The sequence below is a fragment of the Ischnura elegans genome, chromosome 10 (assembly GCF_921293095.1).
Source record: "Ischnura elegans chromosome 10, ioIscEleg1.1, whole genome shotgun sequence".
NCBI lineage: Eukaryota > Metazoa > Arthropoda > Insecta > Odonata > Coenagrionidae > Ischnura > Ischnura elegans.
The window spans coordinates 103,364,106-103,390,257 of NC_060255.1; the positions used below are offsets into that span (position 1 = coordinate 103,364,106).

General features: G+C 38.1%; 1 protein-coding gene across 1 annotated transcript in view; it reads right to left on the reverse strand.

Moving 5' to 3' along the window:
• Positions 1-565: 565 nt before the first annotated feature.
• Positions 566-26,152, reverse strand: part of LOC124167270 (myosin heavy chain, striated muscle-like) — a 54,775-nt gene continuing 29,188 nt past the window's right edge. Inside the window, exons 5-13 of the mRNA XM_046545179.1 lie at positions 25,073-25,164; positions 21,248-21,575; positions 20,915-21,160; positions 20,685-20,813; positions 20,414-20,524; positions 18,935-19,087; positions 6,141-6,280; positions 2,443-2,692; positions 566-995 (exon numbers count right to left, since the gene is read on the reverse strand). Coding sequence (XP_046401135.1) covers positions 804-995; positions 2,443-2,692; positions 6,141-6,280; positions 18,935-19,087; positions 20,414-20,524; positions 20,685-20,813; positions 20,915-21,160; positions 21,248-21,575; positions 25,073-25,164 — 1,641 coding nt within the window. The 3' untranslated portion in view covers positions 566-803. The remainder of the gene's footprint in view (positions 996-2,442; positions 2,693-6,140; positions 6,281-18,934; positions 19,088-20,413; positions 20,525-20,684; positions 20,814-20,914; positions 21,161-21,247; positions 21,576-25,072; positions 25,165-26,152) is intronic.

Consider the following 26,152-nt stretch of genomic DNA (forward strand, 5'->3'; position numbering starts at 1 on the left):
ATTCTGTATGTACTTATTTGTATGTTTCCTTTGTATGCATTGTTGGTACTTGATGTACAAGTGTACTTTAAAGGGTTTTATGGTATATTTTTTGATGCCCAAGAGACCACTTACGGACCTCAAAAGCCCTTCAAATCATCCATAAAAAAGTGTTTCCTTTAATTGGGAAGAAAAGCAGAGAAATGGCTTATACTTGCACTAAAAACTGTATATACAGGTGTACGTTTCAGGTCTTAAGAAAAAAAATGGCATAAATTGTGGCTTACCATATAAACATCGCTTTGTGCATTGACTGTTCATAGGTTAAGCATATATAAATAGCTAAATTGTGAAAAATTACTGCACATATTTGCTTTTATAGTTAGTTCATTGAGGAGTATTATAAAGAAAACACCTCTATTTTTTCTCTGTAAATCACAATACATATTTTAGCTGGCGTTTTTGGGATCAAAGGCAAAGAAACAGTTTCAGGGGAGATTGACATAGTTTGGAAGTGCATCAGATATGTAGAAGAGGAGTAATTTCTCTCATTCTTTTGATGAAGTCTACGGAATTGCATGTGAAATTATCTTTAATAGCTTTTATTTGATCTATCACATTACAATTTTTAGTGTTATCGCGATGGAATCTCAACAATGGTTATGGATTATCACACAAACATACAGAAATAGACAATTTAATGACATAAGAAACAGAGATCATCATCGTTTTTTCCTTAATTTTTATTTTTGATGTTAAGTGGATGTAGAAGGTCCAAAAATATCTTGGCACGAGGAATTCCAAAATTGGAATAGTAGTTGTTTTTAGTCGCAATTACAAAAGTCTCCGGAGTCAACGGGTGGGCATTGATTCATATCATCATTGGATTGATCCAGCATATTCGAGAAAGATTTCTTCAGATAGTTCACGTGAGATTGAAGGTAACGTATTCTTGATTGCGCCTGCTCAAAGTTTTCTGACAAGTTTCCAATTTCACACTGCATTCTCTTCCTCGTCTGCAAAATGTGCAATGAAAAGTTAGTGTACAGTCAAATGACCCTCTGAGTCACATTAATTCCATTTGACCTCTGTAGTATTCATCACATTTACAATTAAATATGCTCTTATATTCACCTATCCAATGAAAATACATAATTGTAAACAAAATATTGTCGACACTCTGGGAAAAATTAAAGTAGCGATGTGATCTCTAGAATTTGTGTGCATTCATTTTTGTGTCGGAGTATTAGTTGTGGTGAGACATCTTGCTTCCTATGAATGATAACAGGCTATCAGGTCAAGGATTAAGATTTCAGTATCATTCTTGAATACGACCCTTAGTGACTGTTATTCTACTGCCATTTAATGCTGAGAGTAATTCAAGTTGGTGACCTACTTGAAGTAGATTGAGTGCGGATGACCATTCACTACGAATTACCATAATTATCTGAAGATTATATGTTTTGAAATTATGTTTAATTTCATTTTGACTGAAATTCCTGCAGTTGAACTGGTAATAACTTTGATTTGGTATACACATTTCCACTTCTTCATTGAAAAAAAATGGACAATTTTATCATAAAAAATATAATTTCTGGAATTTTTAATACATGTAATTAAGTACTTGATGAATTTAGAAAAGGGATTTGGTGAATATACTGAGGGTTAAATGGCAGATTTAGTCAAGCTCTAGAGATACTCCACAAGGATTATTTAAGGTTATTTTGCACATTATGAAGGAGATGTAACAGCAGTGGGAAAAAGTACAAATTTACTATTCATTTCTACGGACCGCTTACATTACAAGTTGGAGTTGCATTTCTTTTTTTGGGTTTTCTGCAGGGGCTCAAAGATGGAATTCTGGACGGTAACAATTTATTCCCATTTTAGTCATCAAGACAATGAGAAACCTTGATTTTTCCCAGTTTCTGTGACTTGAAAATGTCTGAGAAAGCCTTTCAGGTCAATCATACTGAACATACTACAGAATATCCAATTAGTCAAAGGATGATAGTGGAGAAAAAATCATTTATATTTTTCAATTCCAAATGTTTTATATTTCATATTTCAGGAGAAGCCACTAAGATTATGCGGCATCCTTTGGAGCCATTTGTAGGCGCAGCTGGTGGCAGTGTTAATGCATGCAACAACAGATGTAGAAAATTATGCTATTAACAAGATAGTTTCTTGAGTACTACATGTTTGTTTTCACGTCATCAGCTTAAAATGAATGGGAGTGAAATGTTTCATTCATGGTAGGACTCTAGATAGTTTTTAATGTTGGTAATCGGAATAACCATAGGCGAAAATCTCTGTGCAAGTTCTGGGACGTGTTTAAATATTATACTAAAATACTCGTGCGATACGAAATCCAAAAGATTATTGGGAAAAGGCATAATTTAAAATAGTATGTTTTGAATTTTGGAGGGAAATTGAGTAGGTACCAAATTGTTGCGTGCTTACCTCATCTCTTTCCGCTTGAGCAGCTCGTGCACTGGCTCTGGTTTGAGCGAGCTGCCGCTCCAAGTCTTCTATCTGGCATTGATAAGACCTGCGAATTGTTTCACACCTCTCCTTTGCTTTAGACACTTGCCTCGCTGAGTCTTCCCTCACACATTCCAGCTGATTGCTCAGCTGGAGGATCTCCACGGATTTCTGCTCAGCGCAACGTTTACATTGCGCAGCACATTCCTCAAGTCGCTTCAATTCTTGCCTGAAAAAATGCACATCGACATACTATAAAAGCCCATGCAGTTATATTATCTGCTGTCATTCTCTACAATGGGTATTTGTAAATAAATCACAATCTTTTCATGGAAATGCACATCTTTACTAGGCAGTGTCTGATAATTGAATGTTAGATTGAAAAAGTGGTGCAGCAAAGAGGTTTGGGGTATAAAACCCCCCCTAGAGCTCAGAGAAATTTATTTAAAAAATATTTAGTGTAGCAAAGTTTGTAACAAATGTTAGGCGAACGGATGACTCACAAACAGAACATCAAACTATTCAACGAACAAAAGTTTCTGTCTATTATTATTATCATAAAGTTCTTTAAGTTTAATCCATTTTAATTTATTTTTACCGTATAAGTGAGTGCAAGAAGCGCACACATGTAAGAGGCGCACCCCTATTTTGAGCATCGAAGATAAAGAAAAAAAATTATGTGACATTCCTTTAATCCTATCGCGCGGTGTTGCAGACGTATGCCTGGACTTTCAACAGTCATCAAAATTTCCTCCTTCAATGTTAAAAATTTATGCGGTACTTTTTCAGTTAAATTTACACGATAAGTATGGCACTCGGAGAAATGTAAGTATTCACTTGTAGACTTAACTTTATGATGCTTACTAAGGATCGTCGAATCGTATACCTTGAATCCAAATATTCACGGATAATGCCTTTCACCTTATACTCCGATCCAAATTCATCAAAGAAATTGAATCTGAATTTGAAATTTTAAATCAATGCTTTCGTGAATGCAACGTCTCATAAGAGGGAGTAGAAAGAGTTCCGATCCTCTCTTCGCATACGCCGTTGCTCTACGATGCTTGTCCTACTCATGAACAATTTTGTTTAAAAGCTCTCATGGGAGTATTGCAATAGAATTGCAGCCATGGAAAATTTTAAGGCAAAACACGATAGGCACATAGCATGAACCTTCCCAAGAGATTGAAAAACAATTGGGGCAATCTCAGCGCCGTAGAATAATAACCAGGTCTTAGATTTCACGGAACCACACGCGGTCTTCCAACAGCTGATGCCTCTGCAGTTTTTTTTTTCCTCTCCGAGACCCCAAAGACCATGAATCACTTGCCTCAAAGGAAAATGTCATGTTACAGGTGGGCAATGGAAACGTGTTTCATCCCTATCCCATCTCACCAACTGACCTTTTTCAAGTTTACCAGGAGTTTCTGGAGGCCAAGGAGCGGAGGTCAGTCACCTACTGAGCTCCAAGATATCTCGATAGCTTTCAGCAATTGTATGACCTGTATGAGGTTCAAAAAAAGAATGAGACCTAACGCGATGCATATCTGATAGCACTTGAGTTTTTTGAGCTGTAATTGATTGATGCAAAGCTTTATAGTTACTTCAAGGCTACTTATATTCAACATAATTCAAACAGCATAATTTCGGAAGAAACAAGCATAGCGTGCGTGCATTCAAACTAGACGAGACAGACTGGAAACTTAAAGCAATGCAAACTGCATGCATCACATTGCTATGCCTTCGCTTTGAAGGCAACGATGTCACAAACAAGATTGGACGTGTTCTTCCCTTGCTCCTTTGCTCATAGTCTCGTTGCTTGAAAGACGGAGGGAGCACACCCCTTCCCTTCAGTGCCCTTCACTTATAAGCATTTCCCACATCTTCTAGTGTGTACATTTAAACCAACAATGTACACACTCATTAGAATTTTTTAAACCGCAGGTTTTGCCATCAATATAATTTTCAGTGCAATAATCCTCATAATAGCGTCTGAAGATGATTTTTGAAAAATCAGGTCCTTGGCACAATGGAAATTATTCGGCAAGACAGATGTTGACTATTAGCTAGGTATCATCCTTCAAAACTACGCGTTTCTCTACGTTTGATATGCGATTACAATTTGCAGTATAAATGCCGCGGGATGCCCACTCATGGCAGTAAATTTAGCATGCCCTCCGGAGCGAAAAACCCCACGCGATCTTTTCCATGTTCACCTCTGAGGTACCGACGTGACGGCGCTATGCTTACAAGAAAAGCAAACAGGAGCATTTTAAAAATACGTCACTAAGGGAGAAACTCCCCTGCCTGCCGCTTGTTTTTGATTTAGGGTTTCCGATGACTGACTCACGCTGAAAACCAAGGCCACTCAGTTCCCCTTAGACTTGCGACCAGTGGAGGTGAGAGGGGAAGATAAGAAGTTTGTGTAAGTTCGGCTGCAATTTCTGGGAAAAAAGTACACCTCTTACACATGCTTATACGGCACTCATAGACTTGTTTAAGGATTAATAAAATATCCCTCAGAAAGCCATAAAACTCGCCATTTTGAACCATGTCTCTTAAAAGTTTTCTGGGGGAGAGCCCCTGCATCTCCTGCTCACCCTGGCGTGTATTCCATACCCCCCTGTATTAGTTGTGCCTATAACCCCCCTTAATCATTTGCCTTAATTCCTAGCTGTGCCCCTGCATTGAAACTCATTTTTTTCACATAAATTCAAATAAAATGTCTGCAGAAAGTTAGTTATTCAGCTCCACTCAAGCATTCAAATTTTAAAATATTTAGTGTCACAATTTTTTAATTTAAACAGTTAACACAGCATTAATTTACTGTTTTCATAACAATCATAATACCCAGGTTATCGTGTGTGACCATCATTTACAAGGTGGAATGAATACGGCTATTGGTTGAATCACCTTTCAGAGGAAAAAGTTGAATGAGTGCTATGTTCAAAGAATTCTTTCTAAAACAGTGGGGTGAAGCATTATTTCAAAGCTTTTGAGTGTAAACTGTCTATAATTCATTATATTTATTTTTACTTACAAGAATTGCCATGAGAAAAAATTCCCCTGAACCGGGAATCGAACCACGGACCTTTGGCTTTGCGGGCCACTGCGCAGACCACTACGCTACCCAGGTTCTTTAATTCCCATGGAAATTAGACCGAGACTCAAGGCATTTTATTTTTACTGTTTTCCTCTGGAATTCTTGTACATGGTACAACAAATAATGCTAGTCTTAAATAATGAGTTACCACACGTTTTCGCACATTTTAGGAAGTGTGCAGTGGATTTGTTTTTTTGTATTTTTCACAATGAGCACCTTTTGAATGTTAAACTAAAGTTGAATTGAGGCTAACCACTGAACTCTTATTTTCTATTGCTGTAAAAAAATGAGGCACATGATTTTATTAAAATCTCTTTGATTTGAAATGAGTTGAGAAAGTCAAAAGAAAATAGGAACTGGCGTTAGAGCTCTCTTAAAGTTAATATGAAAATTGAATTTCAAAAGTAATTTGAAAAGTAGCTGGAAAATGTTTTGATAGCTTTCTCTTAAGTAACGTGTACTTCTTTTCCCAGCAATACATAATTTTTGTGACGCCTTTGAAAATGACATATTGGCTAATGTGCATGCATTTGTGAATGTTGATTAAATAAGAATTAGAGGGAACTACAATTACTTGAGTTTGCAGTTGCATTCCGTAAGCTCCTTGCATTTTTTCTCCAAGACCTCAGCCTTTGATGCCAATGAATCACTTTGACTGACCGAATCCCGCTGCTGATACAAATACTGGTCCAATTTTTGTGTGGCTTCTGCTGCCTGTGCAATACAGTCAAAAATGAGTATTAAGCTTGCCTTTGATAGTTGTGTTAAGATTTGGGTAGTGCAGCAGTAAAATTAAAATTTTGTTTTCCGTTCGAAGTGACTCAGTAGTGAATTCTCTTGGAGTAGTGAATTCACAGCTTCTTTTGCTGCTTCTAATGATAATGCCGTATATTCAGATTCTGTACTGGATACAGCAGGAGGTCTTTCATATTGAACCTTCTCAGAAGTTCACCAATATATTCCTCCTGATCTAAAGCAATTTCTCCATTACTTTGATTTATTCCGATGCCCAAAGCATATTGTGCTTTACCTAAGTCTTTCATTTTAGATTTTAACATAAGCTGTTCTTTAACATTAGTACATTCCACATCATCAATTGAAAAAATCAAAGTACCATTAACATATAAAGCTAATTTAATCAATTTATTACCATTTTTTACAAAAATACATGGTTCTTTTTCATACATTTTGTAGGAAAAAATCTGAAGGATAATTTTTGATTTATTATACCATTCCCTTGGTGGTTGCTTAAGACCATTAGTGGCTTTGTTCAATTTACATACATAATTTTCCTCATCTCTGCAGACTTGTAAAGCAATTAGCAATTCCTTAAAAAAATCCTGCTTAAACTCACCATTTCAAAATGCAGTCACCATATTCATATGGTATATGTACTATTAAATTCATTCCAGAAAATAAACTGAAAAGTAATCTTATGGTAGAATATTTTACCACAGGGGAATATGCTTCTTCATTGTATATCCCCATTTTTATCAAATCTTAAAGTTACCAATCTAGCCTTGTATCTAGGTATTTATCTATAATATCCCATTGATCCTTTTTTTATTTTAAAAACCCATTGACAATGGTCTGACCCTCAGGCCTTGGGAAAATAGTCGATGGGTTATTTTCTGTGAGAGAATACAACTCTTCATCCATAGCTTTTTCCTATTTACATTTATCTATACTGTCCATTGCTTCTTTATAATTCTTTGGATCATATACGTAACCTACAGCTGCTAGATACGTTAGGGTATCTTGATAATCATTCCTTTTTCTTTCTCTTTTAGGATACTTTTGTGTCTCTATTGTTTAAAATAATACTCCATACTGCCAGTAACAAATGCAGGAAAAATTCGAGGATATTTTGAGCTACCTATACTTTTATCGTTATGAAAAATAATCAAGTAACATGCTAAATTTAAGATCGTTTAATTTAAACTGATTATAACCATATACAAGGCAATGCGATCTTATGATATAAAAAAAATTAAAATTGTGGTTCTGCAAAGTTCGGCGATGCGGACCAGGGGGGGGATCCCATTTCCTTCTCCTAGTGGTGAAAAGAGTTTGACGTGGGAAACCGAAAATGATCGGGTGAAAAATCCTAAAATCCCCGGTTTTCCCCACCAGGAGAACCTCAGTGCCATGGGATAGTAACTACGTAGCACAATTCCCAAAATCCACCAACCCCTCCATCCATCAGCCCTCGGCCCCTCCTCCGATGCTTTCCTCCTCTCCGAAATCAAACAAAAGGCCCCAGCTTGCGCAGGGTTCGTATTACGAAGACCATAAATCAAAAGATTCAAAAGAAAATATCAAGTCACAGGAGAATAATGGAATCATGTTTCACCCTTCCCACTTTCCCTTCACCCTTTCCTCTCAAGGTGATTAGGATAATCCTTTCACAGAAGTCCACGACATTGTCAGCTACCACGCTGAATGATGCACCCTTGGTGAAATTCATACCTACTTAAAGACTATAAGGAGAACCCGTGAGGTTTGGCAACGCTACCCCATGACCAGATTCAAGATGTTAACTAGATGGAGGTCTGAGAGCCTCTGACTGAGGCCACGCCTGCTGTTTGCTGATTGGCCAAGGGAAAGTCATGGGTCGAGATAATTTCCCTCTCCTCACCCCTTCCATTTGCTTTGGCCACACCAGCTCACCCTCAATAATTAAATGAACACAGTATAGGCGGACTCATTTTTTCTTTAAATAAATAGCTGTTTGACAGCTTCCCTCCAATATTTTAATCCTAGCTTTGCCTCATATGATATGGTCCTAACTTTCTCCATGATAGTATGGTTTGCTGTTTTGGAAGTTTTGTTCTGGACAATACTTTACAGACAACTGATGAATTATTCTGTTTTTTTTTTCAAATAATCATTAAAATTATTGCATATAAACTGTTTCCTATTGTCTGATCTTACTAGTTTTATTTTACAACCTTTCTGTTTTTCAACCACGGCTTGAACTTCTCGAAATTTTTCCAAGGCCCCACTTCTATGCTTAATAAAATACAAATAGGTTTTTCTGGTGTAAACAAATATGAATCTAATGAAATACTTTGCCCTATTCCATGCTTCTACCTGCATTGGTCCGCAAACATCTGTATGTATGAGCTGAAGTTCTATTTTAACCTTTGCACCACCAAATTTATCATATGGCAACTTTGTTAGTTTTTCCTATGAAACGTGCATCAGGTATTTTACAAAAACGATTCATTCCATATGATATTTGGTCAAGTTTCTTTAAATCATGAAAGCCTAGATGACCCAACCTTTTATGCCATAGTGTCATATCATAAATTTTATCATGAACACCAAAAACAAAATGCTTTTGTTCCTTAGTTTCCAATTCAAAGCAAAACTTATACATACCCTGCTCCTCAGTAGCGGTAGCAATTACTTTACCATTACTTTTTACATCATTAGATTTGTAAAGCATGCAACCTTCATCACCAAAAACAACCATTATACCAGCTTTCGCAAGCTTATTGATACTCAACAAATTAGCAGTTATGTTAGGAACATTTATCACATTTAAGGTTGAGCAAGTACTCAAAAATTTGAGTTGAGTCGAGTAGTTTGAGTACCATTACAAATGTCAGGTCAAGTTGAGTAGTTTTGGTTTCAGAGCTGTTGAGACCACCAGGTTCAGAAATCTGCCGACAGGAGGCGCCATCGTCAAACTAGTGTAAGAGTATCATATGTAAAGTTGATAAAACATTTTATTGCCTTGGTATGGGAGTTGGAGCTTGCTTTATACGTAGCAATCAATACTATAGTAGTCTACGAGGGTGCCGAATACCTTTTCGTCAGCAGAGGCATGGAACCCTCTTCTGACCCAGCAACATAATCGGAGTGGACTGCTGCATCGCTCATATTTTCTCTTGCTATACTTGTTTATCCTACCCTACTTTCTGTTCTCAAATGCTGAGAGAATACGTAAAATTTGTTAAGATTTCTATGAACAAATTATGTAACTTTTACAATTTCAAATACACCAATGGATGAAGTTCGCTATGAAAAAATATTTGACTTAGTCGGGATTCGAACCCGGATCTTCCGATTGCCGGTCAGGCGTGTTAACCAGTTACGTTAGTTAGACATTTCTCAGAGCGAACTTTGGGATGGGTTTTACCAAACAAGATGTTGACGTCAAAAGTCCACACTGTGACACATGTGTTGGTGTATCCATTGGTGTATTTATCTTTGCACCCGTGTGCATGACTGCGTACAAAGTTCACTTGTTCCTGCAGTGCTTTTAGGTTTTCGCTGACAATGAGATGGCACAAGTGGTGACAGCTATTAGCCTATTTGAGAATTTCGTATGTCCAATGTTAATTGTTGTTTATTCCTTTGTTGACTTTCAGTTTCCTTCTTGAACTTACAAAATAAGTTGCTAAGGTTTATTAACCCTTGACCAGTGACGTGCGGTCTGAGAGACCGCTGCGTTTCTAAAATTATGAATATTTTCAAAATTAAGATTTCAAAATATCTATAATGCTCGATAGCTTCATATTTTTGCATAACAAGGACATCCCACTCTTTAAATTTAACGTTCCTTTTATTAATTTCTGTAAATTTGCAATTGAATTCGATTAGCGGGCTGTGAGACCGCACGTCACTTACTATGAATGCATCAAGAAAAGGAATAAGCAGGATAAATTTCATGGCTACTAACTACTTAGCCTTCCAACTTTAACATTTAAGGCCTTTTTTGAATCTGGCGAAATATTGATACATAAATATACATAATAATTATAACTCAAGTGTTTTTGGTATCAGTTTTTTGATCCTGCTTCAAATCACTTTTTTTTTTTTTTTATGACAAATTGGTTGGTATTGGGAGTGTAAAAATTTTAATATCAGTTTTAGAAAAGTTAAGCATTCAAAGAAAAATTAAACAAAGCAATAAAAATGGTGTAGCGGTATTTTATGAATTTTTGATTTGTTGCGGTCTCCCAGACCGTACGTCACTGGTAGTGTAACAAGAATTGCACGACACTGATGGTTAAGGGTTAAATGAAGTTAAACGAAGATTTCTGTATATGTATTTGGTCTACAATGCTATGTCCTTTGGCTCGTATGCTTCATCCAATTACATTGTATGAAGATTCTAGATCCATAAAAATCCTTTGCATAATGTATTTAATAAAAAATTTCCAAGGTTCCTAAATCTTGCAATTTTGGCAAGAAAGTACCTAGCCACACAAGTGTGTAGCGAAAGACAATTTTCTGCAGGTTGTAATATCGTAACACCGTAACATAGAGATGTCAAAACCTGCTGCCTGAATATGTGGAACAATTGGTTTTTCTGCATGAGATTGTTGAGAGTATGTAATATTAAATGATTTATTCACGTATATAATATTTATTATAATTATGCAAACTCAACAAGGGAAGCAATATTGGCCCTAAGACTGCTCATCGAAAAGAGAATGGAAAAGAACAAGCCAACATTCGTTGCGTTTGTGGACTTAGAGAAAGCATTTGATAACGTGGATTGGAGCACAATGCTTGGAATCCTAAAGGAAATTGGGGTTCTTTATAATGACAGAAGAATCATCCACAGTTTATACAAAAACCAAATAGCCGTGATAAAATCATGGCCCAGCTGTGAAGAAGCAAGAATTAAGAAAGGAGTGCGACAAGGCTGTACATTGTCACCCGTAATTTTCAACGTTTACATTGAAAAAGCCATTAAGGAAATCAAAGAAAAGGAATTGGGAGTGAGTATCCATGGAGAAAAAATAAGCATGCTAAGATTTGCCGATGACATAGCCGTTATAGCAGAAACAGAGAAGGATTTGAAAAATATTCTGGTTGATATGGGTAGGGTAATGAGTAGATATCAACTGAAAATAAGCACGAAGAAAACCAAGATCTTAGTATGCAGCAGAAGAGAAGAAGTCAAGACCAACATTAAAATAGGGAGGCAAAAACTGATAGAAGTGGATGAATTCAGTTATTTGGGAAGCAAGATAACTAGTGACGGGAGAAGCAAGAAAGAAATTATCAGCAGAATAGCCCAGGCGAAGAGAGCATTCCACCAAAAGAGAGACCTGCTTACAGCGGGAAACTTAAATATGGATGTAAAGAAACAATTTATAAGAACCTACATCTGGAGTATGCTCCTATACGGAAGTGAGGCATGGACAATGACCGCAGCGGAGAAAGCAAGGATAGAGGCCCTTGAAATGTGGTGCTACAGAAGAATGATGAAAATCAAATGGATCGACCGAGTTAGTAACGAGGAAGTCCTAAGAAGGGTAGGAGAGAAGAGAAGCCTCATGAAAACCTTAATAAGAAGACGGAACAACCTTATAGGCCACATCTTGAGACATGATGGCCTGATGAAGACAATCGTCGAAGGACAGGTGGAAGGCAAGAATGGAAAAGGAAGACCTCGAACAAAATATATGGAACAAGTAAAGAGAGATGTGAAAGAGAAGAAATACGTAGGAGTGAAAAGATTAGCTGATAGGAGAACTGAGTGGAGAGCTGCGTCAAACCAATCCTAGGATTGTTGACCAGTGATGATGATGCAAACTCAGGGCTCTTCCTAGCAGTTTGAATATATTTCTTATGTAGGTTTTCGTGGCGTTCAGGTTTGTATTGGGGGAGACTTTCTGGTCCCGTCTACGTTGTCATTTTGATGGCGACGTTTCACCTGCTGTGCTGTAGACGTCCTCAGGCCAGGCTGAAGTGGGGAGCACTTCTAGGGTGTCCTATATTTACATAGTAGCACCGACAACGCGTACGGGACCCATAAGTCTACCCTACTGCAAGTTTGAATAAATATTTAAACTAAAGTGTCGATATATCACTAGAGGTTAATCCAATTCAATTTTACTTATGGAAATGTTTAAGTCATCAATTTTCATTCATTTCCTAATTCTGGTACAATTACCATCAATATTCCTCATTGTGTCAAATAAAACATTGTGGGCTATGTCACTGCGTAAATTATCGGGTGGCCCCAACATTTCCCGACCGATACTGGTTGTTTCTTCAAGGGAACCTGATGAAGTAGGAATTTTTATTCATACAGGTACGTATGTATGCATGTCAGGGAGGAGGGGAGCCGGAGGTTGGAGGTAGTGATGGCATAAACGACTCTTTTTGTTGAGCTGCCTCACCGCTCATAGCACACTCCTAGGAGCTGCTCACACAGTGCGACTCAGCAAAGCGCTTCTGGGTTGAGGGGAGGGGGAGAGGGTAGTTGAAGAAAGGGGAAGAGGGGAAGGTGGTGAGGGGTGAATGTATACACGAAGATTTAAAATGCAGCAGTTCCTAAGATGGAAAAGAAGATGGAAAATGTATTCCGTCTCCTGTGCTTAGAGGTGATGGCAATTTAAAAAATTAGATTGTGACAAAATATTCTCTCCGAAACTACATGACCATGTTAACAATTAATAATTAGTTTCATCGATTAATCTAAGTTGTTTGCATTAGAACTAATTTTCATTTTTGTCTCGTGCCGAAAACTTTTACATGAGCATCTTCCAGCATTTTTCTTTCATGATGCATGGAACATGCAGGAGAGAGAATTACTAAAAGGGACATGTGAGATTCTTTAGAGTAATGCCCAGAAAATGAACCAGGAGAATCTTTGAAGCGGCGTGAAAGGGTGAGCAGTGGGCTCCCCGCGAAAAGTACATTGTGCTCCCTTTGACCCGCCAAACGTGCGATGAGCCTCACACGGAGGAAAATGTTTGTGGAACGAGTCGCGTGCGCATGGAGTCCAACTTCCTCCGCTCACGACTCCGACACGCACAGTGTGCGTGGAGGGAGTGGTCTGCGGAGGGGAGGGACTCACCAAATAAGACTCTCTCGCCTCACAGCTCCATCTGCTGAGTCGCACATTTGAACTGGCTCACTCGCACAGTGCCCATCACCAGTTGGAGGAGTAGGTTGTTGGGTGTTTCTCTGGATTACAGGTTGCCAAGTACGACTTATTTCAAGGGTGGTGTAGCTATTAAAATTGCTCTTCCTCTCTTTTATTATTTCGATGGCTTCTCTTGCGAGTCTCTGTTTGAAACCTTTCACTTTGGCTGCAATTTTTGTTTCTTTCAGGTCGATTTTGTGGCCAAGCACTGCATGTTTGGCTACTGCAGAGTTCGTTCATTTCCCCGGTCGAATTGGGAAGTTGCATGAAATTTTTTTCATCAAAGTAATACATCATTCTTATAGCAATATTCACCAGGAATCCATTGTCACCAATCAAATTTCTCGTAAACCATCCATTTTATCATTACTTACAATTTTAACAGGTACACCACCCTTAAAATAACCTACAAGAGACATTACGAAAGAAAATGCATTGTATGTCACCCAGTGCAGTGAGCAGTGGGGCCGTATTCCAATCGGTGCGGCACCGATTCGTCAGGTGGGACGTCACACGTGACTCCTGGTGAGCAGTCATGCGATCTGTACAAACCCGATTGGTGCGGCACTGACATGAAAATGGGAAATCATTTGTAGCCGTACCGACATCAAAAAGGTGTCGATACGGCCACCGATTTCTAGTGGGTTTCAAGAATTCCCCTGTGCACATTGTACGTTTTATTTTGTTTTCCTCTCATCCTTGAGTAAATAATGAGGTTTGCTGCAATGATATCTCTTTCTCCCCCTTTGAATAGGCCACCATAATTCACTGTGTCATCAACTATTGATTACTTTGACATAAATATAAGATATTGGTAAATAAACATGAGGTTTTCCACCATGTTATGACTTTCTCTTGTTTACATTATCACTTTCACTCGCTTGGAATAGGCTTTATTTCATTCTATCATCATTTACTTACTCCCGTGACGTAAAAAAAGATATTTTTGATAAAATATGAGTTTTGCGGCAATGTTATCAAGTTATCTCACTCTAAATAGGCAACTATATTTCACTCAAACGTCATTTGGCATTTCTCTCGACATAGAAATAAGATATTTTTATTTAAAATGAGGTCTGCTGAAATGTTATCACATTATTTTACTCTGAACAGGCAACTATATTTCACTGTGCAATCAGTTGTGGATTCCTTTGGCGTAAAAATATGTTAATTATAATTAAATATGAAGTTTGCTGCAAATATGTTATAACTTTCTTTCATTTGTAATAGGCAACTATATTTCATTTTATCGGCAGCTATTTTTCCCTCTACGATCAAAGAAGATATTTGTCAATAAGTATGAGGTTTGCCGTAGTAATATCATTTTCTCTCACTTGGAATGCGCAACTTTTGTACGTACATATATTTCACCCAATCACAATTTCTTTACGCCCTTGTCATTACACTTCTTTTAATTACTCCCAGTTCCATATTTTTATTAAAATTTCCTTACTTTCTCCTCTAATACAACATTTACATTTGCTTTTGAATTCTATGTTCACATTCCATGGCATGTGATTTTGTCTGCATTGGGGCCAATGCCATCATAACCTTTCAATTGTTAAAATTTAGGCAGAACTTATGTATACAAGTATATTACAAAGGTATGGATAAATAGCAAAATCCGGTACCAATATTTAAAAAAAAAATATGATCTCAAGGATAATTGAAGTATGTAATTCATTTGAACAACAACAATCTCTATTACATGCAAACTATATTTCAATGTTGTAATATTGTTTCCTTCGCTTCTGTAGGCAGAGCACTACTACTACACATTATATAAGCAATATTAACAGTTTATACAATTTCTTTTCTCTTAATCTAAATCACAACTTCCTCAAATAAAAGATTTAATGCAACATCAACAAATTGCATAGCGATTGCTTCCGTCCATCTTCCATCCTTGGAACTTGTGGGAATTGAGCATTTTCAGACTTCACTGGTTTTTACACTTCTTTCATTGGTGGTGACGCATCACATGACTTCTAACTTCGGGTATATTCAGTTTTTCCCTGTTTAGGAAGGAGGGGGAACTATATGGACTGGTTTTACTCGGTTTTGATACCGACGAACATACAGAATCTCTGGAGGTGTCGTCGTTGGTAGGGAAACCATTGTTGGTACGGAATGATGTCCAGTCGGTGGGCTCGAAATGGAAACTGATCGGTGCAGCTGCAAATTGAGTTACCTGGCTATTCAATGTCTATTACTAAACGATCAATAATTGACACTACATGCGAATAGTGAGCAGGAAAGGGAATTGGCATATTAAGCAACATCTTATTTTTGTCAACCCAAAAAACTTGCCACCAGAATAATGGAAGCAGAGAAATATCATGCCGCTGTCAAGGGCGTGACATTGAGGTCTCCTGGGCTAAAATATTGAAGGATTCGTTGAGTCTAATTTTCCTGAACATAACCATAATAATAGTAACCCAGTCTTTCCTGATAGCAAATTGACTATAAAATAATTTTCACAATCTACTCTTAAATACAATGCTGCCTTTTTTTCCAAGAAAAACACAGTATACTTGGCCCTTTGGCTACATATCTTCCTGTCTGATTCCATGTTAGAGCTGCTGCCAAAGTAGGAATCACTGATCACTCTCTTCTTCAGTTGAACTGCAACTCTCGCTAGCTGCTATTCCAACTTTTCCATGCAAAAGAGCTTCATTGGAGAGGTAGCAGCATTAGCAGAAAGAGGGTTTTTTTCTGAACACCAATAGTTCTTGTTTCTGGCTTTGATTGGCAGAAAACTTTTCCTGACTCAGTAGTGGACGTAGAAAAATATTCAGTGGGGGCGCACGAAAGACATCTTGAGCTACCTTTACTTTAATTGTAACGAAAAATGATCACGTCACAATAAAATTTAAGAAAGTTTTATTTAAATTGATTACTAACATATACAAGACAATGCCATCTTATGATATAAAAAGTTACAATTGTGGTTCTGCAATGTTCGTAAATTCGGGTGGCCCGGCGGATACATATGGGGTATGCCCCCATATGTATCCGCCACTGTCCTGACCTCGGCTCTCCACCACTTTCTCAAGTTCCTGTGGCACTTAGTCAGCTGATTAGGGAGGGTAGTGATTATGTATCAGTGAGTTTCTTACAAATTGTACACTCCCAGATAGCAAATATGGTTTTGAGGGAGTTCAGATAAGTATACTATGCATGCAAATCAATTGATTTCAGAGAGAGGGAGGGTATCCTACTTTATGCACCCGTTAAGTATTCTTATCATGATTAATCATTGATCCATTCAAAAAGTACAATAATCATATGACATGGGATACCATTTACCTTCATTCAGTGACTGCGTCATTGTTTTCATTTTTCGCCGTTTTATATACATTGAAGGCGAGTTCTCAGTTGCAGGTAATTCCAATAGAGATTCAGAAAATCGCACAGACTATTCTGGCATGCAAATTTATGGGGCATTACATAACTCTTCATCCTTAAATTACATGGTATCATGCACTACTTCATCCAGTTTTCGACGCATTCTTGCATCTGTAATTTTAATGAGAAAGTCATTTTAACAACCAGGATAACAATGTCTACAGAAAGTATTATGCAACCCAATACTGAGGTGAATCACAACAAAAATAATGCATAAATATTTATAAATGTTCTATATATCAGCATAATTCTCTTGTAATTACTTGCATTAAAGTGGTCTTCACAAACAAATCCCATCGTTTTCGTCGACAGGTCATTCATCCTCTTCATCGCCTTAACCCACTTCTTTCTTCTCGCTTCATTATTCGGCAAAACAAAACATATTTTATTAGAATTTCATGATGTATTTGAACGCACAGGCACCTCCCAATATTTATAATTCGACATTATAAACAGCACTTAACGTAGGTAAACACACCGCTCTCCGGGCATAGGTATACTGCAACAATCTTGAAACCTCACGCCTCGTACCTCCACTCCTTCACTTTGACCTTGAATATTTTGAAAACTAAAAAAATGAAAATTTCCCCTGGAAGATATTCTTTCCTAGAGGTTTCCTGCAATTTGAAGAGTTTCAAAAATGTGAAAATTCCCCATTGCTCTCTTGTGCTCCCCTCGGCGTGTTTTAACCGATCTGCCTGTTTCACCAATGTAGTTCGAAGTTTATTGAAGAGCTCCTCATCATCTGTTTCTTTTTACGTGAGACTAAGTGCTCAGAAGAGAAAATTCTTTAGAGGCTTGGGAAAATGAGAATATGTTAGTGCATGCATTGTGATATACCTGATCCAGAGATTACCGTACTCGACTCGTTACTCACGAGTAGTTTTCAACTCGACTTGATATTCGACCCAAGATCAACAAGTACTACTCCACTTCAATGGAGAATACTCCAGCTGCAACAGACATAGCTCCTTGGGCCCATAGACATGGACATAGCCCCATTGGCCCTTGACATGGTGAGCTCCCTGGTTGAGGTGTGCATTGTCATCTTCAAGGGTCCAAACTCAGTAGTGAGCCCTTTCAACGGCAGCATTGCTGCAAGGCTTTCCTCAATCTTGCCTCTGGCTGAGTTGACTGCTTGGGCTGCTCCAATAAGGCTAGACACATAATGGTCCATTGAATGAAAGTGCTCTGTCTTCATCGTGAGCAACTTCTCCAACATTATGCAGACTTGGTTGGCTGCAATGTATTTGTTGGCGGCTTTCTATGCATCTCACATTTGTTTGGTGGTCAGCTTGTTTTCGAGGTGCATTTGGCTCTGGGGTTTAACAAGCATGCCAATTTTGCCCCTTGCCTTTGAAGTCCTTTTTTATATCCTACACTCCTGCTGAATCTGCCTCAGGTTCAGCTGATGTCAGGTCAAACAGTTCCTTATGATTTAGGAAGTACTCCATTTGAGTGTGCCATTGTCAGTAATTCTTCATCCTATCCAACTTCTCTATCGCATAAATAATTGCCTAGGTGGTCGTATTCATAGGAGGTCATTGTTTTGAGCGAAGTGCAACCCCCCATAGACACGAGACTCAGTTTAAAAATATCACAATGGTAAATTAAACTTTTAATCTCTCGAGATAACGTGCTCTCCCTGCATGACCGACTTATTTTTTGCATAAATTATGATAAATCATAGCTCCAAGTAAATTTTGCGCCGAAAAAAAAATGTACGGAATCTATTTATTCAGGATGTATTAGGAATCCTGGGCATGTTCTGGACCTATAATCTGTTAGGATGTGATTAGTTCAGCAGAGAGAGAATTAAGCACAAGTGGTTGAACCAGGAACATCGAGCACAGTACATTTTATTGTGTAAAACAAATGACAGCTGATAAGACATCCAGGCATGTACAACTGTGCAGTAAAAAACTCCTGCGTGCATGCACACCCACACAAACACACTCACATACACCATCAAATCACACTATATGGTAGTATCAACATACAGTAAACAGATTACACATTTCAATACAAAAATTTGAATGTAAATAATAATGATATTGCATTACCCTAGCACAAGCATCTTCAGCCTCCATTTTCAGCTCACAAGCCCTTTCTTCTGCTTGTTTCTGCTTCTGAATGGCAGCTTGAAGTCTGCACTGAGTGGTTCTGAGAACTTCTGGCAGTGACTTCAATTCCTCTAACTTCTGTTGAAATTGGCACTGAAGTGAGATGATTGGTCATCATATATTTAGTTACAGAGAACGTTAAATAGTTTCACATATCTAAATTGATGGGTCTTTTTAACACTTCCATTTGGGAAAAATATTTCCCAAGTGGTTGATGGGTCTCCTAAATAAGGCTTGTAGCCTAAATCTGATGGCACCACCAAAATATGTACTGCCTTTGGAACAAAATCGTAATTGACAAATGCATGTGTTGATGTTACCATTATTTTGCTCTAGTCAGCAGGGATAGTTTTGACTGTCTCCTTATCCTTTTCCATTTCCACACCTTTCCCACCAACTCTCCCTTGCTTTCCTGCTGAAATCTATTACATATTTCTTTCCGTATGTGTTCTTTTGCCTTCGTCTGAACCCCCATTCTTCTACTTCCTTCTCTCCTCTATTTTCCGTATCATTTCCTCTGTGATCCATACTTTCTTAATCCTCCTACTCTCCTCCATCTGAATGCTCTTCACCCATCCAAAAACTTTCTCTTTTCCTGATAAACTTTTTCCACCTTTACCCAACTCACTGCATATGTCTCTTGTTTCTCCCATGCTATTCTTCCCTAGTTCCTGCTATGTATTCCCCCCTTTTCATCCCCCATACCCTTCTCCTTCCTCTAACTGGCCCTTGTGCTTTCTCTAAGCCTTTTGAATCTCGCTTTACGTTTCATGTCAACTCTAATGCCATCATGTTACATATGCCATAATGTTAACTATAATAATTTCATCGAAAGTTGCCAATACTTGAGTTTTTTGTCACAATTATACTTCCCAGAAAGTTTTTGGTTAGAGAAAAGATTAACAATGTCAAGAACATGCAACCGCAGGGGCCTAGCCAGGACGATGCGTTGGGGGGCATGACCTGGGGAATGAGGGGGGTTGGAACCTTCTTCTGGGAAAAAAATGAAAAAAGTAACTGAATGAATACATCCCCTATTTTAAAATTATGTTGCTTTCAGCTTCTGCTCCATAGGATTTTTTTAAAGTTCCATTACAGTTTCACGAGAAAATATTTTGCATTGATGTAGCATTAGAACCAGGATAAAGAACTAATTTGCACATGTACTCAATTCATGGGTTACTTCAGTGATTTCTCCAGTAATTTGCCTGGGACATTAGTAGCTGCCTAGTATTTTCACCTATTAGCCTCTGTCTTTATCATTGTTTGCCTATTTATAAACTGTTGAGTCAGGAAGATTCTGAATTGTTATGCGCTGAACAATAAAATGTGATTTTTGGGCATAAATACTAGTTAGCGCTAATCATATCATAATTTTCATGTCTCAATAATTTCAATATATTATTCCTCATAACTTACTTTAACTCGCTGGATTTCCTCTTCCACTTGTTTAGTTATTCGTTTGTTGTCAGCCTCCATCATTTCTATTTGGCGACGCTGTTCTTCAACTTGCTGCTGAGCCAACAAATACTGGAATGTACAAGAATAACCTCAGTAATATAGCCATTTTTATATTTTATCAGCATAACCATCCATAAGATGTGACTGTGTATTGTATTGATTACAAAAAGAAATTTAAGTCAGAAATATGATGCCACACTAGGCATGCTAGATAAGTATATTTATTTACCTTCTCTCTGTAATACTCCTCTTGGTATTCACATTCCTGCTGCTTCATATGCAATTCTTCCAGCTCATCTTTGGCATCTCTCAATTGTTGTTCGAGGAACATTACTTGACTAGTTTGTGCTTTTGATCCCTGGAATAAAAATCAGGAGGAAAAATAATGCAAAGGCCTTTCGTAAGATACTGGCCCAAAAATGCTTCTGGCACATACTGTAAATGAGAACGCGTAGGTACCCTTTCAGGTGTTTCTTTGGCTGCTTTTAATTTATCTTGAAGCTCTTTTATTGTGGTATCAGCTTCTTTCAAGTATTTTTTCTTTTGATCAAGTTCAGAAAGCAAATTCTCATTTTCCACATGCATGGCAGCCACTTCTGTCACTTTCGCTTTGTAGTCCTCAGTTAATTTGCTGTACTTTTCTTTCATTTGCTGAATTTTCTCGTAATTTCTGTCTTGATTCCCTTGAGGAGGAGATGTTATTGGCTGGAAAAAGAAATGTATGTAAAGTCATCATTGTAATCATAATTAGCAAATAAATAAACATCCTGTAGTGAGGGACGAAATAGATACCCTGCTTCTCACTGTAGATGCAGTTTCTTGGAGTCTGCACCTTTCTTGCTCTGCTTGCTTTCTAGCCATCTGCATGCACTGCAAGTCTCTCTGCATATTTTTCATTTGCATCTGAAGGCGGTTGATCATGTTTTCCTCCATCTTTTTGTTTTGTTCCTTCTTGCAAGAGGATTTATTTGGCTGTTTATTGTTTTTATCACCAAGCTTTTCTTGTAGTTGCTTGTTTTCCCAGCACAGCAATTTCATTTCATTTTGGATTTGGCTGTTTTTGCGCCGCAAATCTTCAAGACCTTGTTCTTTTGCACATATCTCCTCTTGCAATTGGTACCTGAGAAAATAAATGCATATCATTTGATGTATCGAATTTTCAGATTAAATTGAGCAGCATGAACTTTCTTTTTCTCGTGAATATTAAAGTGATATTTTAAATTTACATGTTGGCAATCAAGCAACATTGACAGGTATCATTAATTCTCCTATTCCGAACCGTGTTTTTTGTATTGCGCATTGTTAAATTTATTTTTCATTGAAAGGTGACTGAGAAATGATATGATTCACCTCAATTTGAATGAAAATGTGGTTCATGGATTACATGTGCACATTTTACTTGCGGTTCTCATCATCTCAAAATGTTATTTACATACCTCTTATTCTATCTGCTATTATGTCCAGAATAGTTAATTTTTTGTTGCTCCAAAGGCAGTACATATTTTGGTGGTGCCATCAGATTTAGGATACAAGCTTATTTAGGAGACCCAACATGACTCTAAATCTCTATTCCATGACTCTAAAGAAAGGAAAGCTGGTTTTCTATTGGGGATGCTCAATAGGAATCGAAAGTTAATTTAAAAAGAGCTGCTCCACAAATTTTCTGTCAAACCAATTTGACTAGTGAGCCTCCTTGGCGGGTCTGACAATGAGAGGAACGATGACTTGTCAAGCGCTCCTGCTTGAAGCATAGCAATAGATGGAGCTCCGGGGAGTGAAGCAATGGACCAGACTTATAAAAATAATATTGGGATCCACACTGGGGGTCTTGACCCAGGAAATTTTTTAAATAGTGAGTTTTAAAGTGTTTCTTTTTTTTTGGTATTTTAGAAGAGTCATATGATTAACATTAAAACCCTGAAAACTCGACTCTCCTTGACTCGACTTGAAACTCTGGGAAAAATCGACAAGCCTGGTACATTTTTTCATTACCCCCATATCGAATTTTTGAGGGGGCTCGGGCCCCATAGAGTGGATGGAGCATAGAGTTAATAGTATATATGTACTATAATAGTACTATATTTATTAGATGGAGCCTTGCAAAACGAAGCGATAGACGGAAGAGTGCGGAGCAAAGAAATAGGTGAGCAGAAGATGGAGCCACGCGGAGTGGAGCTTAAGACCAATCCACGATGAGCAAAGTAACAGAGAGAGGGCCGTGCAGAGCAAAGCAATGGATGTAGCCATGCGGAGGGGCGCTTTGGCTTACCTTGCACGTCCCCTATGGTGGGAAGCATAAGAGATGACAATGGCCTCCACCGAGCCAAAGCGTCAGGTTTCCTCAATACCCTCCACACCATAGGTGTCAGATGTGAACCCATCGAAGTTCGGTTAAGATGTGGTACCCTCCCCTGCGGTTCTATTTCCTGTTCATTACAGAAAGAATTGCCTGTAAATGCAAGACTATGCTTTTTTCCTCAATAATTCGTTCTTAAGGGGCACTCAATATGTTTTGGGGCCAAGCGCAGACTTCTTTTTATGGAGTTTTTGTTAGTGGAGAGGTTCATTATGGGACGATTCTTTTGCATGCATTGTCCATTGGACAGGTCCAGGACCGGGCCAGTGACTTCAAATTCCCTTAAAATTTCACTGTATGGGGGTTCGTTGTGTAGAGGTTTTACTGTATATTTTAACAATCCACAATCCTGAAATTGTCTTAACCTCAGCTGACACTAGTTCTCCTCAACACCTCTGACCAGGGGCGCAGCTAGGAATTAAGGCTGGTGGGGGTTTAGGTGCAACTAATACCGGGGTGTGAGGGGGTATGGAATACCGACCAGGATAAGCGGTAGGTGTGAGATTAGTGAATTGCGGAATTTTAAGATAAATGGTTCAAAATGGTGAGTTTTACAGCTTTCTGAGGGATATTTTATTAATACTTGCACTATTCTATTAGTAATATCAATCCAATAAAGTAAAATGGATTAAACTTAAAAATTTCTCTGAGCTCTGGGGGGGGGAGTTTATCCCCAAAACCCCTCTCGCTGCGCCACTGCCTCTGACTACATTATAGCCTTTCTCCCAACTGATGGCAGGTAACCTCGAACACACCCGAGCCCCCCCCCCCCCCCTCTCTTCTAGCCAATCAGAGAAGAGTGAAAGCAGGTGCGTAGGAGGCCACAGTCTCTCTCAGACTTTGTGCTGTGAACATCGCTCTCATAACTCACAGTGTTGCCAAACTTGAACTTTGGAGATTATGCTTGTTATGCCTTACGTAGTACAGTTATTCCCATGGGCAGGCAATGCTGGATGGAGGGGAGTGGAGGGGAATTGGGAGGTGGAAGGGGCAGTGCCTCTGATTGGCTACTGGCTCTCTACTGCCTGGCCACCAACGGTTGGGAAAAAGGGTTTAAGGAAGCTGAAAAACAACCGACAGATACCTCCTCTTACACGCTCATGTCTAATGTCCCTAACTCCACCTTCCAAGAAAATGTCTTGTATTTTTCCTCCAGGGACGTGTCCCACTGGAAAGCCTCTACTCCACTGACATCTCCATCCTTACCCCCCAGCCCCACATGCTCCACATTTTTACATTCTGCCAAATATGCACAAATCCAACCATCCTGGCTATCCCATAGTCTCGTCTTGCAGTTCACCAGCAGAAAGAATATTGAATATTACCTCCAACCGCTAGTTTTGTCTCTATCATCCCATATGAAGACAAATGAAAATGTTCATAATCATGATACGAGAAAAAAATCTAATTATATAACTAGTACTCACAACCTTTCTCTGTTCAGCAAAGGGCCTGCATATATGGGATGCAAATTGTTTAACAATTTACCAGATGGAATAAAAAATGTGCAAAGACTAGAATGTTTTAAACATAAATTAAAAGAATATTTACTTGACAATTGTTTTTATAATGTAAAAGAATACTTGTATAAAGACATGTAATATTGCTGTATTTTGTTTAAATTTCTTTATATATGTACTGTCACTTTATTGACGGGGCCTATATATGTCACTACATATCAACGGGACCAATAAAATATTTATTTATTTATTTATCAAAATTACCTACAACTTCCTACACCGTCCCCAATCCTATCCCATTCCTCATGACATCTAAATTACCATGGCCACCATAGATGTCACTTCTATATACACATCAGTCCCTCATTCTGAAGGTCTTTTCACCTTTTCCCTCTTCCACTTCCTTTCCCAACTCCTTACTTCTATCTACTAGTTTAGCATCTAGCACTGTGACGTCACGTGGAGTGGAATTGCATGGCCCCCATTCTGTCCTTTTTCAAATGAGGTTAAAATTGACCATTAACATTCGTCTAAACTGGGATTTCTAAAACCAAATAATTTGTTTATTATGAATACACTAATGGTGGGTAACGAAACGCCATCCATGCCTTTTGTATTCTTTGATGAAGGGAACTACCCTATTGTCTCTTCCAAGCGATTTTCTCGGGAGCCTCTTTTATGTGCATCAACCATATACATAATATGCTACCATCTAATCTTTTATTTATGACATGTTTTCCTTAGTGTATCATTTGAGGGCACCACTATTTCGAACTGAATCATTATTGAAATGATACTTACTGGATGTCTTCTAGCTGAGCATTTTCAGATACCAGTTTGTCTTGAACAGAATAGCTCTCTTTCAGGCGATCAGTCAAACAGATTACAACCTCCTGAAACAACAAGGACAAATTATTTATTCAATGTGATTTTTGTGGCCAAAATATTTTAATTTGCCAATTCGTTTTTTTTTTTAATTTTCAGATAGAAATTTGTTTTATTGAAGTCATAGGGAAACTATTTGTTAAGTAATGGTGAGACTGAAACCAGGTCAAAATGGCACTCATTGTCAGTAAAGATGCATGCTGGTGAAGCTCTTGCAAAATTTTATTGAAAGTGAACAAAAACAGTTTATTTTGCAACTAATGCCCTTTAATATTGCATCTCAAGTGCTTATGATGTATCATCAAAAGTGTTACTTGAGAACTGCCATTTGTATTGGAAGTGCATGCAGTGCTGCTTGTCAAAATATTCAATTCTCAACATGGCTGAGGACATAGAATTCCTAAAAATGAACTAAAGAAGCTCATGAAGGAGAATGAGCTACTCAAGGCAGTAAAACCTATTTCATTTGCTGACAGTATTAAAGTTTCTCCAGCGAAACAAGTTTTGTCTATGAAGAAACCTAAAGTAGTTGTAAGCTACAACCCACATCTTGAGCTACCATACACGGTTTCAAAGAATGCCCTGAATGATAGTTCTACTTAATGCTGATGAACATTATTTCTGTGGCTACAGAGAAGAGGGAGACAGCAGTCTTTGAGCTGCAGGTTTTTGGTACGGACATAGGTAAAATCCCGAATGAAGAAGGCTCTTTCACCGAAATAACCAGCAATAGAAAAGTTAAGTGGCAACAAAAAAAGAAAAGGGTCGCAAGCAAAAACTATCGCTAAAAGCCTTGAGTTAATAGGAACGATAAGGATACAAGTGAATTCTCAAATGGGCCCAGGCAAGTTTGATTATTTGTGAGTCGTGCTAAACCCCAAACTACACCAGAAGTAATTTAAAATGTAGCATTAAAGTACATATTCTTCGATTAGTTCTCCGAGTACTTTTCTCTTGAACTTTCGCTGTGCCGTTTGAATTGATTTCTTGGTTATT